The sequence below is a fragment of the Acomys minous genome (genome assembly GCF_964271855.1).
Source record: "Acomys minous genome assembly, chromosome: 9".
NCBI lineage: Eukaryota > Metazoa > Chordata > Mammalia > Rodentia > Muridae > Acomys > Acomys minous.
This window is the reverse complement of record NC_140490.1, coordinates 22451131-22468665: the sequence shown is the minus strand read 5'-3', so window position 1 is coordinate 22468665 and position 17535 is coordinate 22451131. Positions and strand designations below refer to the sequence as shown.

At 41.4% G+C, this 17535-nt stretch overlaps 2 protein-coding genes across 3 annotated transcripts; both read left to right on the top strand.

Annotated features, from left to right (window-relative positions):
* The first annotated feature begins 1433 nt into the window (after window positions 1-1433).
* HESX1 (HESX homeobox 1) lies at window positions 1434-17211 on the top strand. Of its 2 annotated transcripts, none has more exons than XM_084794810.1 (5): window positions 1434-1485; window positions 15513-15795; window positions 16320-16486; window positions 16759-16860; window positions 16942-17211. In XM_084794810.1, the coding sequence occupies exons 2-5, from the start codon at window positions 15639-15641 to the stop codon at window positions 17038-17040; spliced, it is 525 nt and encodes a 174-aa protein (XP_084650936.1). In that variant the 5' UTR covers window positions 1434-1485; window positions 15513-15638; the 3' UTR covers window positions 17041-17211. The 2 variants fall into 2 exon arrangements, with proteins under 2 accessions (XP_084650936.1, XP_084650935.1); XM_084794809.1 differs by having other exon boundaries at window positions 16287-16486.
* LOC311604469 (small ribosomal subunit protein eS12-like) lies at window positions 7882-8370 on the top strand. The gene has a single exon (XM_084794450.1). The coding sequence runs from the start codon at window positions 7951-7953 to the stop codon at window positions 8347-8349; it is 399 nt and encodes a 132-aa protein (XP_084650576.1). The 5' UTR covers window positions 7882-7950; the 3' UTR covers window positions 8350-8370.
* Window positions 17212-17535: the final 324 nt, after the last annotated feature.

The window sequence follows — 17535 nt, the reverse complement described above, 5'->3', positions numbered from 1 at the left end:
TCCCGACTGCGGGCTCCCCAGCGAGCCCTGTGCGCACGGACCTTGCGGTGTGCGAGTGGCTACCCGCACATAGTAGGGTGTGTAGGTCCCTGTCCACGCTTGTGCGCGACTAACCTGAGCCTGGAGTGAAAGCCGCTCGTGGGGATTTGAGGCAGTTTTACTTCCGCACCATATTTCGTCAGCAACCTTAGAAAAGTCCCCACTGCTGGTGCCCATAACCTTCCCAACCCTGCCCGTAGTTTCCCAATCTCAACTCCTGAAAAGTGACGATAATTCACAAAGCTGTGGAATCCGAAATTGTGCCATTTATGGGGTTTACGGTTAACTTGTAGGGAGTAGACCCCCCCCCCCAAAGCGATTTGTTTGTTTGTTTCTGGACATCTAGGTATCTGCGTACTCACTTTAAAACCCTTGACTTTGTTGACAAATCATTAGGTCTTACCTAGCCTTAAAGTCTGTTTGACATTGCTGATTATGACCACCTAATTCCTATATACCAAAAAGGGAAACGTCTTTTAAAATACAAATAAAGATACAGTTGCTGAGGGACATACCTCTGTGAGTAAAATGCTTCTCTCGCAAACTAACTGGCATTTCTGTTTCACCAAAGGGAAGCTTACACGGATGGAGATTGGACATGCAAGGGCTAGAACGCTGGGAGGAGGGGGGTTGTTTGATTTTTTTTGGTTTTGTTTTTTGTTTTGTTGTTTATTGCTTCAGCCTTGCTGCATCCTTTTCTCCAGCTTCACACTTTATTCCTCTGCAGTGTTGTGCAAAGAATTTATCAATACACACACACACACAAATGGCAAAATCACTAATACTTCCCAAAAATCCAACCCATTAACCCACCAGTGCATTCCACTGTCGTTCAAAAAGTCTGATGTGCTGAGAGAAGAGTGTTAAGCTTCCTGCTTCTCCAGCTACTTTGAACCAAATCCAAACATTGTGGAGCAAATCCAGATATGGCAATGAAGGTGAAGTCACGTGTTTGAAATTAAAGTAACCAGATTTCCCCTCTGACCTCTTGAAAGATAAAAATTATGTGTCAGATGTTTTATGATAGACTTACAGTTTCACAGAATTATGTTTAGTGTTATGATCCTTTTATGAGAGCTCATAAATTCTCTATCAAATAGTCACTCTCCTAAAGAGACCCTTAGTTCTGAAGGAAGGTGGGTTGGAGCTGATTCTTAGATTGTATGAAAGGTTTGCACTTGTGTTGTGGGTATTTTATTCTTGGTACTTCTTTTTTACTCAGCCAGCAGGAGCACGGTGCAATTGGCTGTAAAGAAGCCAACCTTTCAGGTAAGGTGTGTGGTGACTCATGTCCATATTCCCAGCATTCAGGAGGCAGACGTGCAAGTTGAAAGCAAGCCTGGTCTAGATTCAGAGTTCCAGACCAGCCTGTGAGAGCCTGTGCCAGAGAAAGAAAGGGGGAGGGGGAGGGAGAGCAGGAGGAGGAAGAGAAAGAAAACTTTCAAGGTAAGTGGCCTTCTTGCTTAATCTGTAATTTGCAAAAGGAAAGAAAAAGGAAGATAACAATAGCTGATGACAATTATCAAAGTATGAGAAAGAAGAGTAATTGGGTGGTGTAGCAAGAGGAATTAACCAACCAGCTTGGTCAAACCCAGAGGTAAGAAAAAAGAAAGAAAAAAAATTACATTTAGCATCTGAATTATCTGGGTGTGATATTATCTATCATCAAGTTAAATAATTCTTTGCTGTTAGTCTATCAAAATTGGTTCTGTAAAGTGGTCCCAAGATGCTCACACAGTACCTTAACAGGGCGAGGAATTCTTGCCAAGCCTAGATGGTTAAAACTCATTGTTGATGAGTTAGGGTAAAAAGTAGTTTCGGGCCAGGCAGTGGTGATGCTCACCTTTAGTCCCAGCACTTGAGAGGCAGCGGCAGGCAGATCTCTGTGAGTTCGAGGCCAACCTGGTCTGAAGAGCCCAAGGCTACACAGAGAAACTCTGTCTCGAAAAACCAAAAAATAAAGTAGTTTAGTCAGATTATAAGATTATAAAACTAGGGCTGGAGAGATGGCTCAGAGGTTAAGAGCACTGGCTGCTCTTCCAAAGGTCATGAGTTCAATTCCCAGCAACTACATGGTGGCTCACAACCATCTGTAATGAGATCTGGTGCCCTCTTCTGGCCTGAAGGCATTACATGCAGGCAGAACACTGTGTGCATAATAAATAAATCCTTTGGGGGAAAAAAGTTTATAAAACTAGAAAAACAAAGTGGCTGTGACTTTAGGACACTGGATACCTGTTCATCCAAATATACACCTTATTATTTTAAAACACCTCTAAGGCTGGAGATCTTATATTTTCTTCTTTTGATAAAGTTGGTAGGATTTGGTTTTGTTTAGTTGGGGGGAGGGGAGTATTTCTGAGACAGTCTCTTGTAGCCCAAGCTGGCCTTAAACTTTCTATGTGACGAAGGGTGATCACCCTGCCTCCACCTCCTGGTCTGCCACCATGCCTGACTTTATGTGGTGCTGGAGAGGAAGCTCGGGTCTTCATGCACGCTAGGCAAGCATTATAGCCACCGAGCCACATCTTTTGTATAGCTAACCAACTCAGTTAAGCTTAAGCCCGTTTTCTTTTATGCGAGAAATACAGCTTATTCAGAGAATGCCTTTGAGGGTATGGAGGCTGGCATTGTGGATAACATAGTAAAATCTTAAGGCCGCTGGTTAATTTTATGGAAAGCTAATGAAGATTAGGCAGCGTCCATCAAAGAATTCTTAGAGCTACTTTACACATATAATTCGTGGAGACGTTTCACACGTGCAACTTACAACAAAAGACACACAGTCCCATTAGCAGACTTGTCAATTACTAGTCTTCTGAAATTATATTTGATCTTCGTATAATTAGGTTTTTACATACTATTCCTTGAAGTGCTCATCTGTAGTTCGCAATAGGAAAGAATCCAACGACCCAAATGACTCTGAGGCTTTACTTTTACAAAATATCCCTCTAGGGGCTAGAGAGATGCTCTTCCACAGGGCCTGGGTTTGATTCCCAGCACCCACATGGCGGCTCACCAACGGTCTGCAACTCTATTTCCAGAGGATCTAAAACTCTCTTCTTGCCTCCATTGGCACTGAATATGTAATGCACAGACATGCACTCAGGCACATGAAATACATATAACACATATACATAAAATAAAATATATGAATAAGATAAAGTAAAGACATAAAATAAAATAAAAAAACAAGCACTAAAGGGTATGGTAGCCCACATCTATAATCATATCACTCAGGAGGCAGAGGCAGGTGGATTTCTGTGAGTTTGAAGCCAGTCTGGTCTACAAAGTGAGTCCCAGGACAGCCAAAGCTGCTACACACAGAAATCCTGTCTCAAAAACAACAAAAATTTATTCCTCCAGATGTGAGCACAGTACATATAAGTGGACAAATTCCTAAAGCCTGATAGAAATCTCTGCTGTAGTACAGAGTGGGGCTGAGACTCTGTGTGAGAAGACCTCTGTCAAAATGAGACAGAGAATGACCTCTTCCTCCCTCCCCCATCCTTGGCTATCCTGGACTCACTGTGTACACCAGACTGGCCTGGAACTCACAGCAATCCGGTTGTCTCTGCCTCCCTAAGTGCTGAGATCAGAGATGTGCACCACTGACCCCGGCTGAGAATGACCTCTTTTCCCCCCAAATAACCTTGTACTTTAGATATTTTCCAGTCAGTATGAGGGTTATAGCTCAGTGGTAGACTGTGTCTCTAGCATGTGCGACACCTTGGTTTCAGTCCCCAGCACAACAGCCAAAAATTAGTAATACAGACATTTAGAAGAGTAATTCCCAATGGCCAGAATGGTGAGAGGAGCCTCATTTCCAGAATCATCTGTAGAGCCAGGAGACCCCAAATATCATCTCAAAGACTCCATCAGTCTGAAATCTAGGGGCATTAATGCACCTTCTAGAAGTATAATGTAGTAAGGCAGTGGTGGCACACACTTTTAATCCAGCACTTGGGAGGCAGAGATAAGCAGATCTCGGTGAGTTCAAGGCCACCCTGGTCTACGGAGTGAGTTTCAGGACAGCGAAGGCTATGTAGAAAAACCCTGTCTCAAAAAACAAACAGAAACAAAGAACTATATTGTATACGCTTAGCATAGTATAATTCCAGTGCTCAATAAAACAGATACACACACGCACACAGCTATTGAGTGTCATGATAGAGGAACTCACAGGTTGTTGGTTAGCTATACAAAAGGCTGGAGATTAATTTGCTCAGTGGGTAGAATGCTTGCCTAGCATGCATGAAGTCAGCAGCTTCAACTCCAGTATCACATAAAATCAGGCATGGTGGCAGATCTTTCACATAAGCTGAGATGAACCAAATTCAAGAAATGGATACATGAATTGGTAATTTGGAAGCGCAAATCATTCTACCTGGTTTTTAAAAAAAAAACTGCCTTTTTAATTAATTTCTTTGCTCAGACCAAGAACTTTGGCATAAAGCAGTATCACATCCATTCCTTGTGGGAAGGGTGGACAAGGGCCTGGGAAATGAGCTCCTGCTTAGGTACGATGGAGACCACTGACTGTTGGAACCCTGTCTCTAGCATTTAGTAGCTCCGTGACTTTAGCCAAGTTGCTTCTCTGTGTCACCTGAGAAATGAGGCTGACTAAAGGAATTCTACACTGAAGAACTGATAAAAAATAGTCACCGAGCTTCAGGGTAGCACCTAGCACAATAAGTAGTGAGTGAAAACTATACCTGTCCTTTTCAATACCTACTATTAAGTAGTAAAAGACAGCAGCTTGCATTTTCTACACTTTTCCTTTATCATATCCAAAGAAACCAATGTGTTCTACATCAGAAGACCCTGCTTACTATCTAAGGGAGCTGTTTTATCACTGTGACTTGGGAGCTTTACTTTTCTTCTTCTTCTTCTTCTTCTTCTTCTTCTTCTTCTTCTTCTTCTTCTTCTTCTTCTTCTTCTTCTTTTCTGACAGGGTCTCACATAGCCAGACTGACCTCAAAGTCCCTTTGTAGCTCAGGTTAACACTGAATTCTGATCCTTTTAGCTCTACCTGCCGAAAGCTGAGATTACAAAAGTATACCACCACCCTTGGGGTTTTTCGTCCATTTTCTCTTGGTACAACGCAATGCCATGGACTGATTTGTAAAGAGTAAAGGTGTGTTTGGTTTGTGGAAGACTAAGAAGTTCAAGACTGCCCAGCCATGTCTGAGATGTCCTTCTTGCATAAAGTCCCAAGGGAGCCCAGGAGTCATAGTCTCTCTTTCTCATTTTATAAACCCAGAGTCCCCTTGAATTTGTGTCTCAATTAATGGCCTCATTTAATCTATCAGAATCTCATCATCAAATACCACAGCTAAATAACTTTCTTTCCTCTCCTATCCCTTGTCATCGTCCCCATTCCCAGGTCTAAGTCGGTGTGTATATTATGTGCATGTGTGTGCATGGGATGGCATGGCTGCACTTGCTCATGCATGCCCATATGGAGAGTACAGGTCCATATTAGTGTCTGTCTCAATTGTTCCCCACCTTACTTTTTGAGACGAGGTCTCTCACTGAATCCACAGCTTGCTATTTTGGCTAGCTTAGTAGGCCAGAAAATCTAGAATCTGCCTGTTTCTGCCCCACCCCTGTAACCAACAGGGTTATAGATGCAAAACACCAAGCCTAGCTTTTATGTGCTAGGTATCCAAAGCCAGGTCCCCTTGCTTGCAGAGCAGATATTTTACTGGCTGAGCTGTCTCCATGTCCCTCCACCCTCCTAATACCTCACAATGGGGAATAAATTGTAACAGGAGTTTTGGTGGGGACATTCAGACCACAGCATTTGTATTTTGATATCTTAGAGAAAGGGTGTACCAACAAGCAAAACTATCGCTGTAGTGACTATCTGATCTTCTGCTTGTTTGTTTATGGGAGAGGTTTGGAATTGCCTCAAAGTTTAAAAAGATGCATGGCCTATTTGATACTTTTACTAGCATAAGAGTTCTGGAAGGCTGGGTAAAAGGGGGAAGAGGTTACTGTCAGAGAAGTCAGTATATCCTGCGACTGTTTCAGAGCCATAAATGTCTTGATTTTTACAAAACACTAAGTGATGTTTAAAAACAAAACAAGGTAACGGCGAATTGATTAAACCACAACTTTTTTCACGTAGTGCGAGTCAGTCTAGGGTTAACGAGCACATCCTTTCATGAACACTAGATGGTGGTGTTTAGTTTGGGAATTCAAACCACCTCAGGGAATGACTGTCTTCAATCAACAAGCATTTATTACATAATGAGCAAAACATTAACAATCTCTGCCCCTATGGAACTGTTTAGAAGGTGTGGTGAAGAGAAAGACCGTTAGAAAGAAATACTTAGTGTTGAGGTATTATTATGTTAGAAACTGCAATGAAAATTGAGCAGGAAAAAGGGATGGGAGGCACTCACAATTTTAAATAGGCTTTTAAGGTATCCTTCATTGAGACAGTGACATCTGACCTTGAAGTGCCGTGTAGGGACACCTGAGGCAAGAACATTCCAATAAGAGACGGTCAGCACAGAAGTCAAAGCGCTAAAACAGGAGTGGCCTGGCCTAACTTGCAAATAGCACAGAGGTGAAGGTAACTAGAAAAGATCAAGGAGGCCAGGCTAAGAAGCAGATAGGGAGACGAAGGAGCCCCTATCATGTAAAATCCTGTGACACTCTGTGATTACTCCAGCAGCCTGTACCCTAAGATGAAAGCAAACCCACTTCAATAGAAATTGTGCTTTGAAACAAATGAGTGAAAGAAAAAGATCAAATGGGATAAATCGATACTATTTTAAATAAACTTAATGATTTATAAAATATACTTTGTAACCAGGCTTTTTGGCTACTTTATTGGGTTCCTATATCTACTGCGCTCCTCCACCCCAATCCCTTCCAACCCTGCCCCCCAATACTAGGTAAGAGAAAAAGAAGGCTACAGGGGAAAGGGGACATAGATCTTTTTAAACTACTTCATACTTCATTCAAGGCATCTAGTTCCTTGAGGCAAGTCCAATCTTCCTCATCAGAATATCTCCAACCTGCAACCAACAATCCAGCAACCAGCAATCCAACAATCTACTAACAGCAAAAATAGCAGCAAGACCCAGCAGCAGCAAGGACAGCATCAGGGGAGCAGTAGCCACCACAGTCCCTTTCCAGGCTCTCACATTTATACCCTCTCAAGAGTCCCCAGAATGCCAAACATAAACTATCTGCACCTGGCAAAAGTCATTCACACACATGAATTTTTTTTTTAAATAAAGTTTGATAAGAAATAGAATATTTAGCCGGGTGGTGGTGGCGCATACCTTTCATCCCAGCACTCGGGAGGCAGAGGCAGGCAGATCACTGTGAGTTTGAGGCCAGCCTGGTCTACAAAGTGAGTCCGGGACAGCCAAGACTACAGAGAGAAATACTGTCTCAAAAAACCAATCTTCCCCCCCCCCCCCCGCAAAAAAAAAAAAAAAAAAAAAAAAGAAAGAGAAAGGAAAGAAATAGAATATTTAAAGGTTTAAAACACCTCCCTCACCAGGCATGATGGCTCATTCCCATATTCCAAGCAACCAAGAGGCTAAGGCATGAGAACGGCTAGTCCCACGGCAGCCTGGGCTACGTAATAGTAACACTGCCTTAAAAAAGAATAGCTTAGAAAAATAATTAATAATAATAATAATAATAATAATAATAATAATAAAATAGCTCAGTGGTGGGACACTTGTCTAGTACAGAGTCCTAGGTTCAATCTCTAGCACAAAAAAATAAAGCATCTTCCCCAACAAAATATCATTAAAAAGATATTAGTAGTAAAAAGCTACTGTTAAAAATATATAAATAGCTTTTTCCCCTGCCGCCGCTGAGTTGTGTGGAGGAGGAGGCTCGGGTGTGTTCAAGATTCAGCTTCACCCATAATCCACCGCCATGGCCGAGGAAGACATTGCTGCTGGAGGTGTAATGGACATCAACACTGCTCTTCAAGAGGTGCTGAAGACCGCCCTCATCCACGACGGCCTAGCACGTGGCCTACGCGAAGCTGCCAAAGCCTTAGACAAGCGCCAGGCCCGCCTTTGTGTGCTGGCATCCAACTGCGATGAGCCCATGTACGTCAAGCTGGCGGAGGTGCTGTGTGCTGAGCACCAGATCAACCTGATTAAGGTTGATGACAACAAGAAACTGGGGGGATGGGTAAGCCTCTGTAAAATCGATCGAGAGGGGAAGCCACGGAAAGTGGTTGGTTGCAGTTGTGTAGTGGTTAAGGACTATGGCAAAGAATCTCAGGCCAAGGATATCATCGAGGAGTACTTCAAATGCAAGAAATGAATAAATAAATTTTTTGCTCGAAAAAAAAATATATATAAATAGTAAGTTTACAGTGAAGAGGGCTGAAGGATAGCATTTGTTTTCTTTTTCAGTTCTTTGAGAACTTCATACAGTGTATTTTGATCATATCCACCCCATCTCCCAACCCCTCCCAGATCTAGCCCACCACTTCCCTACCTAACCAGCTTTGTGCCTAACTTTTTTTTTTAAACCCATTAAGTCCAATCTCTACTGCCAACATACTCCTGGATATGTGACCTTCTGCTTGGTCAGCCTCTCAGAGGCTACATCCTTAAAGAAAACCAACTTTCCCCTCCCAGAAGATGTGAGCTCCTCAGGAAGGGGTGGAATTTCATGCCTACCTCTCCTCTCCATAATGGGAGTCTGAAACCCTCAGAGTTTAATGGCCCCACTAATAGACAAGTCAGAAATACATGCTACCTGGTAGGACACATGGAAAGAACACATTATGGCTTCTGTGTTGGTTCTACCAAAGATCCAACCTAAACTTAATCATGAGGAAATATCAGATGAATTTAACAGAAGGACATTCTAGAAAGTAACTATAATTTCTCAAGTGCTAGAGATCAAGAAAATGTGATGCTCTTGCCAAGTAAATAAGATTTCAACACACAATTGAAAGCAATGTCTCACTCTGGACCAGATCTATTATTTGTGGATGGCAGTTGATGAAACTTGCATGAGATTTGATAATTGCATGGCTGTGGTGTGTCAGTGTTGATTTCTTGCCTTTGATGGGTTCAGTGTGATGAGAGAAGAAAGTCTTTGCAGGAAAAATACTGAAGTAATTCAGGAGTGACTGCCCTAGAACTCACTCTGCAGATCAGGCTGGCCTTATACTCACAGAGATCCTCCTGCCTTTGCCTCCCCGAGTTTTGGCATTAAAAACATGTGCCACCATGCCTGGCCCTCCTGAAATATCTTAAAGCAAAACCCAAACACTCTGAAATGTTACCCACAAGTACTTACTAAGATATATCCTAAGGGAGAATGTGTGTGTTATACACATACATGCACTGTGTTTATGCAGGTATGCTGTGTGACAAGTATTTTACCCATTTGAGCCATCTCTCCACCCCTAATAGAGGTTTTTGTTTGTTTGTTTGTTTTGTTTGTTTGTTTTTTTGTTTTTTGAGACAGGGTCTCTCTGTGTAGCCTTGGCTGTCCTGGATTCGCTTTGTAGACCAGGCTGGCCTTGAACTCACAGCGATCCGCCTGCCTCTGCCTCCCGAGTGCTGGGATTAAAGGAGTGCGCCACCACACCCCGCTCCCTAATAGAGGTTTTAAAAACCTAACCACAATCATATTATCATACCCACCAAAACAATTATGAATTACTATCCTCTTAATCATGACTTCCTTTAGAGACAAGAGACTTGCTGGCCTCAAACTTTTGGTCAATTCCCTGCCTCCTCCTAGCAGATTGCAGAAATTGCAGGCATGTGCCGCCATGTCCGGCTTAATCATGACGTTCTTTAGGGTAGCCATGATTTTGTCTTTATACACTGAGCACCTAGCACAACCCTTAATACATGCTGAAGTTTAAGGAATGTTTGTTGTGGCTCAGAGGTTTGCTTTTAAGTTGTTTAGAGCCACATAATATTTATCCCATAGAGACAATGTAGAAGTAACTATCAGGTTGGGTTAACTAACAACCCCTGTTTAATCTGCTCTGATTAGATTAAGTAACATCAAAGTTTAGGCCTAAGCTCCTTGGAGCCAAAAATCCTAAACTGTTTTATCTTTAAATATTGAGTCATTGGAAACACGACTCTAATTTAATCAAACCCTGAGGTTTTTGTTTGTTTGTTTGTTTGTTTTTTTGTCCCCACTGTCAGTTGAAGCAGGATATAGCAAGATCTGCACTGGGTAGAAAGGTCATTGGTAAAGATTTCACAGAAGGAAATATGGTAGCATCCAGTAAAAATAATTTCTTCTTCAAAGGCATGTTTCCATGGAAGCTGTTCCTGCAGGTGTACTAAGATGTGCACACCACCTATGTGCCTATTATCAAGTGTGTAGTTCAATAAGTATAGGCTCATCTATTTGGTATGGTACCAAATAGCTGCTGAGAAAACAAGCAGAGCCATATGGGCTTCAGTGGGGGTGGGTGCAGCCATACCATCAAAAAATCCATGTACAAAGTCAATGTAGATGAAAACACATGGATATGTGACATCTTCCTATTTATACCAGGACATTTCCAAAGACAGGGGCTGGGAATTATAACAAAGTAGCAGAATGCTTGTGTAGCATTAGTGGTTGGTAGCCAGCAGGAGCAGGGTGAAAATAAAGTGAAGAAAATTGTACTATTTTTACTCTCTGAACCATAGTGTAAAGTGAATCTTCTTAAAAGTAAAAGTCATGTGATTTGGATTATTTTATGTCAAATTTCTATAATTTAAAATGAGAGAGAGAGAGAGATGGACAGAGGGATGAAGGGATGAAGGGAGAAAAAGGTTTTCAGTAACAATTTTAACTTATTTGAAAATGAAAACTATCCGTATAGGCAAATCCTAGCACCTGGAAGGCAAGTGGATCACTATAAAGGAGTCAGTCAGTCTACACAGTGAGTTCCCAGAAGTGGGTTATACAATAGGACCATGTCAAAGAAAAAAGTAAGAAAATGAATACTATCAAACTTTGCTTTTGAGTTTTGAGAAAAGTAAAGACTGAGCAGGCCAGGTAAAGCAAGTAAAGGTGCTAACTGTCTGATGACTTGAGTTGGATCTCTGGGATGCCCACGGTAAAAGGAGAGAACCACCTATTGTAAATTATCCTCTTACAACTCTAAGTGTGGCAGGTAGGCATGCACACAGAAAAGAAACATAATTTTAGAACTTTCTTAAAAGAAGAAAACCAAAGGCTAAGGTATCTTGTCAGTATTATAAGTAATTGAACTTATTCAAAAGGTCACATTAGCCGAGCATGGTGGCACACGCCTTTAATCCCAGCACTTGGGAGGCAGAGGTAGGCGGATCACTGTGAGTTCGAGGCCAGCCTGGTCTACAAAGCAAGTCCAGGACAGCCAGGGCTAACACAGAGAGACCCTGTCTCAAAAAAATAAAAAGTCACATAAAATCCTTTTTTATGGGAGGCACCATGCTTATTACATGGAGAGACGAAGCATTGTAAGAAACAGGCCCTAAAAGCTGGGCGTGGTAGCACACACCTTTAATGTGAAGTTGATTCTGCTGCCCTTGTGTTCTATATTTTTGATGGGGTTTGGATCATAGGTCTGCGTATTTGTCAGTACTCACTGATCAGTACTTGGAGATTTTTCCCTTTATCTACAAAAGCATAAGCACGTATTAAACTATAGTTGATGTGACAGTTACTGCAGAGTTTAGAGGGGATGTGTACTGATGTCTATAATTTACTTTAAAATGTATGAACCATAAAATATATTTATGGAGAGATAAATCAGTAAGATTGATTCAGTAGACTTTTCTGAGCTGATAGAAGCCTATTTTTAGCTAACCTTGATTTGCATTTTCTGTTTCCATAGTTTCTGTTCTATTGTCTTTACTAATTAATAGTCCCTGTATATCTTCATCAACAGCCTCACAACATCAGCCTCAAAGCATACTAGTCAACTAAAAAAAATATTTGCAAGTCTTACATGTGCTAAATTATTACTACCTTTAAAATTTTGGATATAAAAAAAGCCAGTCTGATGTACTTGGCACTAAAAAGACTTAGCAATAAGAAAACTGTTGAGTCTATATTTTATTATTTATTGCTTTGAGACAGTCTCATGTATCCCAGGCTGTCCTCTAACTTGACTTTGTAGCTGAATATGACCTTGAACTCCCAGTTTCCCAGTGCTGCGATTACAGGCAGGAACCACTATACCAAGTTTATGTGGCACTAGGCATTGAATCCAAGGCCTTGTGTATGCTTGGTAAGTACTCCCTGTTGTACTACAAGAAATGCCACACAAACCACTTGAGCACCAGTCCCAGTGAGAGAGTGATGGCTTATTGAGTGAATGCACATCCCAAGGCAAGGCTGATTCCAATCAGGGGCACAGAAGAGACTCGGGAGCCTAATTGACATTGGTCAGCTTCTAAGGCAGGCCGTTTATAAGAAAAACTGTAACCAGGTAACAATCAGGCAACCCGGTGGGAAGCAAGGGAGAAGGCACAATTAAGTCATTTGACTAGCTAACCACAAGAAGAATTGATTTTGTTCTGAGCACAATGTATCCAGGTAGCTAGACAAAGCATTTTAAGCTGATTGGCTAGGATATGGGCGTGGGGACTTTCCAGTTCCCCACTGTTCTAGTAGAAAGGAACATAGCAGAGTATTGTGGGGTTTTTTTGTTGTTGTTGTTTTGTTTTGTTTCTCGAGACAGGGTTTCTCTGTATAGCCTTGACTGTCCTGGACTCACTTTGTAGACCAGGCTGGCCTTGAACTCACAGCGATCTGCCTGCCTCTGCCTCCCGAGTGCTGGGATTAAAGGCGTGCGCCACTACGCCCGGCATGGTTTTTTTTTTTTAAGTAGAGTATAAATCATTAATTCAAACAGAACATTCAACAAGTATTGAATTGTAAATAAAAAAGCTATTCAAAACTGGGCATGGTTGTGCACGCCTTTAATCCCAGCACTTGGGAGGCAGAGGCAGGTGGGTCACTGTGAGTTCAAGGACAGCCTGGTCTACAAAGTGACTGCAGGACAGCCAAGGCTAACACAGAGAGACTCTGTCTCAAGAAACCAAAATATACAATTGTGTTTGTTTCTCTTAATGTATTTATTTCTTTCCTTCTTTCTTTCTTCCTTCCTTCCTTTCTTTCTTTCTTTTTCCTTTTTCTTTCTCTTTTTGGTTTTTTGAGTCAAGGTTTCTCTGTGTAACCTTCGCTGTCCTGGAACTCTCTTTGTAGACCAGGCTGGCCTCAAACTCACGGCGATCCACCTGCCTCTGCCTCCCGAGTGCTGGGATTAAAGGTGTGCGCCATCACGCCCGACTTATTTTTAATTTTAAAAAAAGATTTATTTATGTATTTATTATACAGTGTTCTGCCTCCATGTACACCTGCATACTAGAAGAGGACATCAGGTCACATTATAGATGGTTGTGAGCCACCATGTGGTTGCTGGGAATTGAACTCAGGATCTTTGGAAGAGCAGGCGGTGCTCCTAACCTCTGAGCCATCTCTCCAGCCCCTATTTTTAAATTGTTTAAGAAGAAAGATTATACATATAAAAGTTTCCACAGATATTAGTAGCTTAAACTGGATGTTTGTTTTTCTTGCTTAGAAAATATCACGCCAAGTCCAGGTGTGGTGGTTCATACCTTTAGTCCCAGCAGCCCTCAGGAGGCAGAGGCACGTGGATCTTTGTAAATTCAAGGCCAGCCTAGTCTACAAAGCAAGTTCCAGGATAGCCAGGGCTGTTACACAGAGAAACTCTATCTGAAAAACAAAACAGAGAGAGAGAGAGAGAGAGAGAGAGAGAGAGAGAGAGAGAGAGAGAGAGTCCAGTTTCCAATTGCCTAAGCTTTGCTGGACTCAGCTGATTTGACTACAGTTTGTAAAATGTGTTAGAGTCCACTCTAGGGCTTAGGCAGAAAGCTAAAGACCAGTAGCTACCACAGGGATGGTGTCACAGGGTTACCAGAAGCCCACAGAGGCAAACCAATTATGCTAACATATTTTGAGCTTTTGCTCACATTCCTTCCACTGGCCAAAGCAAGTCACATAGACAAGCCCTAAGTCAAGAGCTGGCAAATACACCATATCTTCCACCTTAAATTCCAGTGTTCAAAAAACAAAACAAAACAAAACAAAACAAAACAAAAAAAAACCTCTGTCTCAAAAAAACAAAATTCCAGTGTTCATCAGGCAAAGGGAGGCAGATCTCTGTCAGTTCAAAGCCAGTCTGGTCTAGAGACTTAGTTCCCTAACTATATAATGAGAACTTGTCTTAAAAAAAAAAAAAAAAAAAGGCCAGGTGTGGTAGCGCACTCAGGAGGCAGAGGCAGGAGGATCACTGTGAGTTTGAGGCCAGCCTGGTCTACAAAGTGAGTCCAGGACAGCCAAGACTACACAGAGAAACCCTGTATCAAAAAAAAAAAAAAAAAAAAAAAAAAAGGCCGGGTGTGGTGGCGAACGCCTTTAATCCCAGCACTTGGGAAGCAGAGGCTGGTGGATCGCTGTGAGTTCGAGGCCAGCCTGGTCTACAAAGGGAGTCTAGGACAGCCAAGGCTACACAGAGAAACCCTGTCTCAAAAAACAAAAACAAACAAACAAAAAAGACAGGTGTGGTGGTGTACACCTTTAATCCTATCACTTGAGAGGCAGAGGCAGGTGGATCGCTGTGAGTTTGAGGCCAGCCTGGTCTACAAAACGAGTCCAGGACAGCCAAGGCTACACAGAGAAGAAACCCTATCTCGAAAAACAAAAAACAAAAAGCAATAAAAATAAACAAAACAAAAAATGTATATTTAACTATGTTCTTTGAAATAACTGTGTGATGGAAAGAAATTATTCTCTATAGCATATGAACCTCACATAAGCTTGTATCTCTCCCACTTAAAAGAAAGAATGAAAGAAAGGAATTAGCTTATTAATTATTTAAAATATGTGGTGCAACTGTTCCTATGAATTAATCCAAGGCACTTGGAAGACAATTACACTCTGTGTTAATAACATTGCCAGGCTTTTCCAGTATGCTGCACTCCAAAGACTACTGTTTTCATTGACAACATTCACCATTACATATGCATATGGAAAACAGGCATTTTTTATCAGAATTACCGTAATAGCATTAAAAGATTATTATTTTTTCCAGTTTCCTTGGAAGAACATTCACTAAATCAGATTATTTATTAGTTGACTGCTCTTCTGTCTTTCCTGTACATTTAGGTAACTAAAATCCTTGAAAACATAAACTTGAGAATAAAAACACAATTTTATACATTAATGATCTCAAATAAAAGAGGAGTGCTGCGTTTGTGCATCACTTCTTTCGAGAAAGTTAAGTCTGTGTTCTGCTTAGGAGAGATAACACTTTTTGTCCCTGTAGGTGGCCCCCTGGTGTAGCCATTAGTTGCTAATTACTTGCAAACAAATAAACAATTAACTCCTTAAGCTGCTGGCTGGGCAAGTGTTCATTGACTTGCTAAAACTTTCTAAAACAGGATTTTAATTAGTGACGTGGAAAACCCAGCCCCCTAGTCAGCAAAGCTATAAGGTGAACTGCTGGAAGATCCCAGCTCTGCACACGTGGGGCAGGAGCCCTCCAGCTCTGTACAATCTAGAAGAGGATGTCTCCCAACCTCAGGGAAGGTGCTCAGCTCCCAGAAAGTAAACCCTCACCCTGTTCCTTCTCAATTGAGAGCATTTTAGGACTGGACAAGAAAAAAGACTGTGTAACGTCTATAAGACCCCACAGACCCTGGACAGACACCTGCGGCGACTCAGGTATGCCACAAATTAATTTTTAAATTCATCTGCATTTTTAGTTTGCCTTTTATTTCACTCAGTATAGAATTAGAAACTATGTTCTCACTCTGTTCCATAAATATTTAGGGGGGGAAAAAAGGCCTCCAACAAGCCCATAAGGGATCTAGCATTTGCTTCAGAAGGACCCTCTGTGTGTATTCAACACATCAGGCATTCTAAACCTCTCTCCACTGAAAAATAAAGGGTAGCGTCCAAATGTTCTCTATCACTAATCACCAAGGCAGTCTCTCTCTTCTCTCCCTCCTCCCACTCTCTTTCTCTCCTTCCTTCCCTCTCTTTTCTCTCTTCTTTTTTTGGTTGATGGGGGTGGGGTGTGTGGAGAGGCAATTGCTTTGTGAAACCCTGAAGAATTCTCTAGGAAATTTCAAAATAAGTTACTGAAACGACTTTCTCCAGAACTCTGTGGAACACAGGCAATCTGAGATGGGAGTTTACTATTCTGATTCTAGAGAAAGATGACAAGCCATGCCTCCATGCCCCAGATTTCCCCAAGGAGATCTCATTGCCTTGTCCAGTGGATCGTCCATTGCCGGAAGAAAGGGCTTCGAAATTTGAAAAGTATTTTTCAACCTCAGAAACACTCTCTCTGAAAAGAGAGTTGAGTTGGTACAGAGGACGAAGACCAAGAACGGCTTTTACCCAAAATCAGGTGGGAAGTTTTTTATTTTTTTTAACCCAAGAGCGATAACACAAAGGCTATAAATGATAACCTGGTGAACAAATGCCATTAGCTCTGGCAATGAGAAACAGCATTAGTGAAAGAATGGACTCATATTTTTATAGTTTCTGGGTAATCCATTAAAAAAATGTATTTAGATGAATTGCCCAAGGTTAAGTGCATTTTCTATCTGTACAAATAAAAGCCCAATTTTGGTGGCATAAGAAGTATTATCACTTTAAAGAATCCCTTCCTTCCTCTAGGTTGAAGTATTGGAAAATGTCTTCAGAATGAACTGCTATCCAGGCATTGATATCAGAGAGGACCTAGCTCAGAAGCTGAATTTAGAGGAAGACAGAATCCAGGTAATTGTCAAACACAGCTGTTACCTGTGGTGACGATGCACTCACGTGTCTGAGAACTGTTTTATTCTCCCTTGATTTTAGATTTGGTTCCAAAATCGTCGGGCAAAGCTGAAAAGGTCCCGTCGAGAATCACAGTTTCTAATGGCAAAAAAACCTTCCAACACAGATCTTCGGAAATAGTCAGAAACTTACACATGTGGGACTCTCTCTTCCAATTGCAGAACAGAGGAAACCGATGGAAATACCAAGTATTTAAAATGTTTCAGTTTCTTTCCTGTACCTAATCTGAATATTGTCATTCTCTATGAAAACATTGCAAATAATTATGGTTCTAGCATAGTAATATTATATCTGGACATTTTTAGTTATAATAAAAAAACTTTCCTATATATTTTAATAAAAATTTTCAGAAATGACAGCTATTTTAGTATACTTTACTCTTTGAGAGTTTCAGAGAGAGAATTTCACAGGTGTATACAATGTATCTTAATCATATCCACCCTTTTTCCCCAACACTTCCCAGATTCACCCCATTCTCCCCACTCCTTTGTAACCTCAACAGTAATATTTTCAAGTGAGTAACACTAATCTAGTAAGTATGTGTATTAAAATCACTAAGCTCATAACTAGGTGATTCCACAGGCTGGTTGTAAGTTGCAAAATATTTCAAATATA

Bases quoted from the DNA above. Each gene is read 5' to 3' on its own strand.
- LOC311604469 (XM_084794450.1), top strand. From the start codon at position 7,951: ATGGCCGAGGAAGACATTGCTGCTGGAGGTGTAATGGACATCAACACT.
- HESX1 (XM_084794809.1), top strand. From the start codon at position 15,639: ATGTCTCCCAACCTCAGGGAAGGTGCTCAGCTCCCAGAAAGTAAACCC. The intron at 15,796-16,286 runs GTATGCCACAAA...TTCTGATTCTAG, and splicing joins AGACACCTGCGGCGACTCAG to AGAAAGATGACAAGCCATGC. The intron at 16,487-16,758 runs GTGGGAAGTTTT...TCCTTCCTCTAG, and splicing joins CGGCTTTTACCCAAAATCAG to GTTGAAGTATTGGAAAATGT.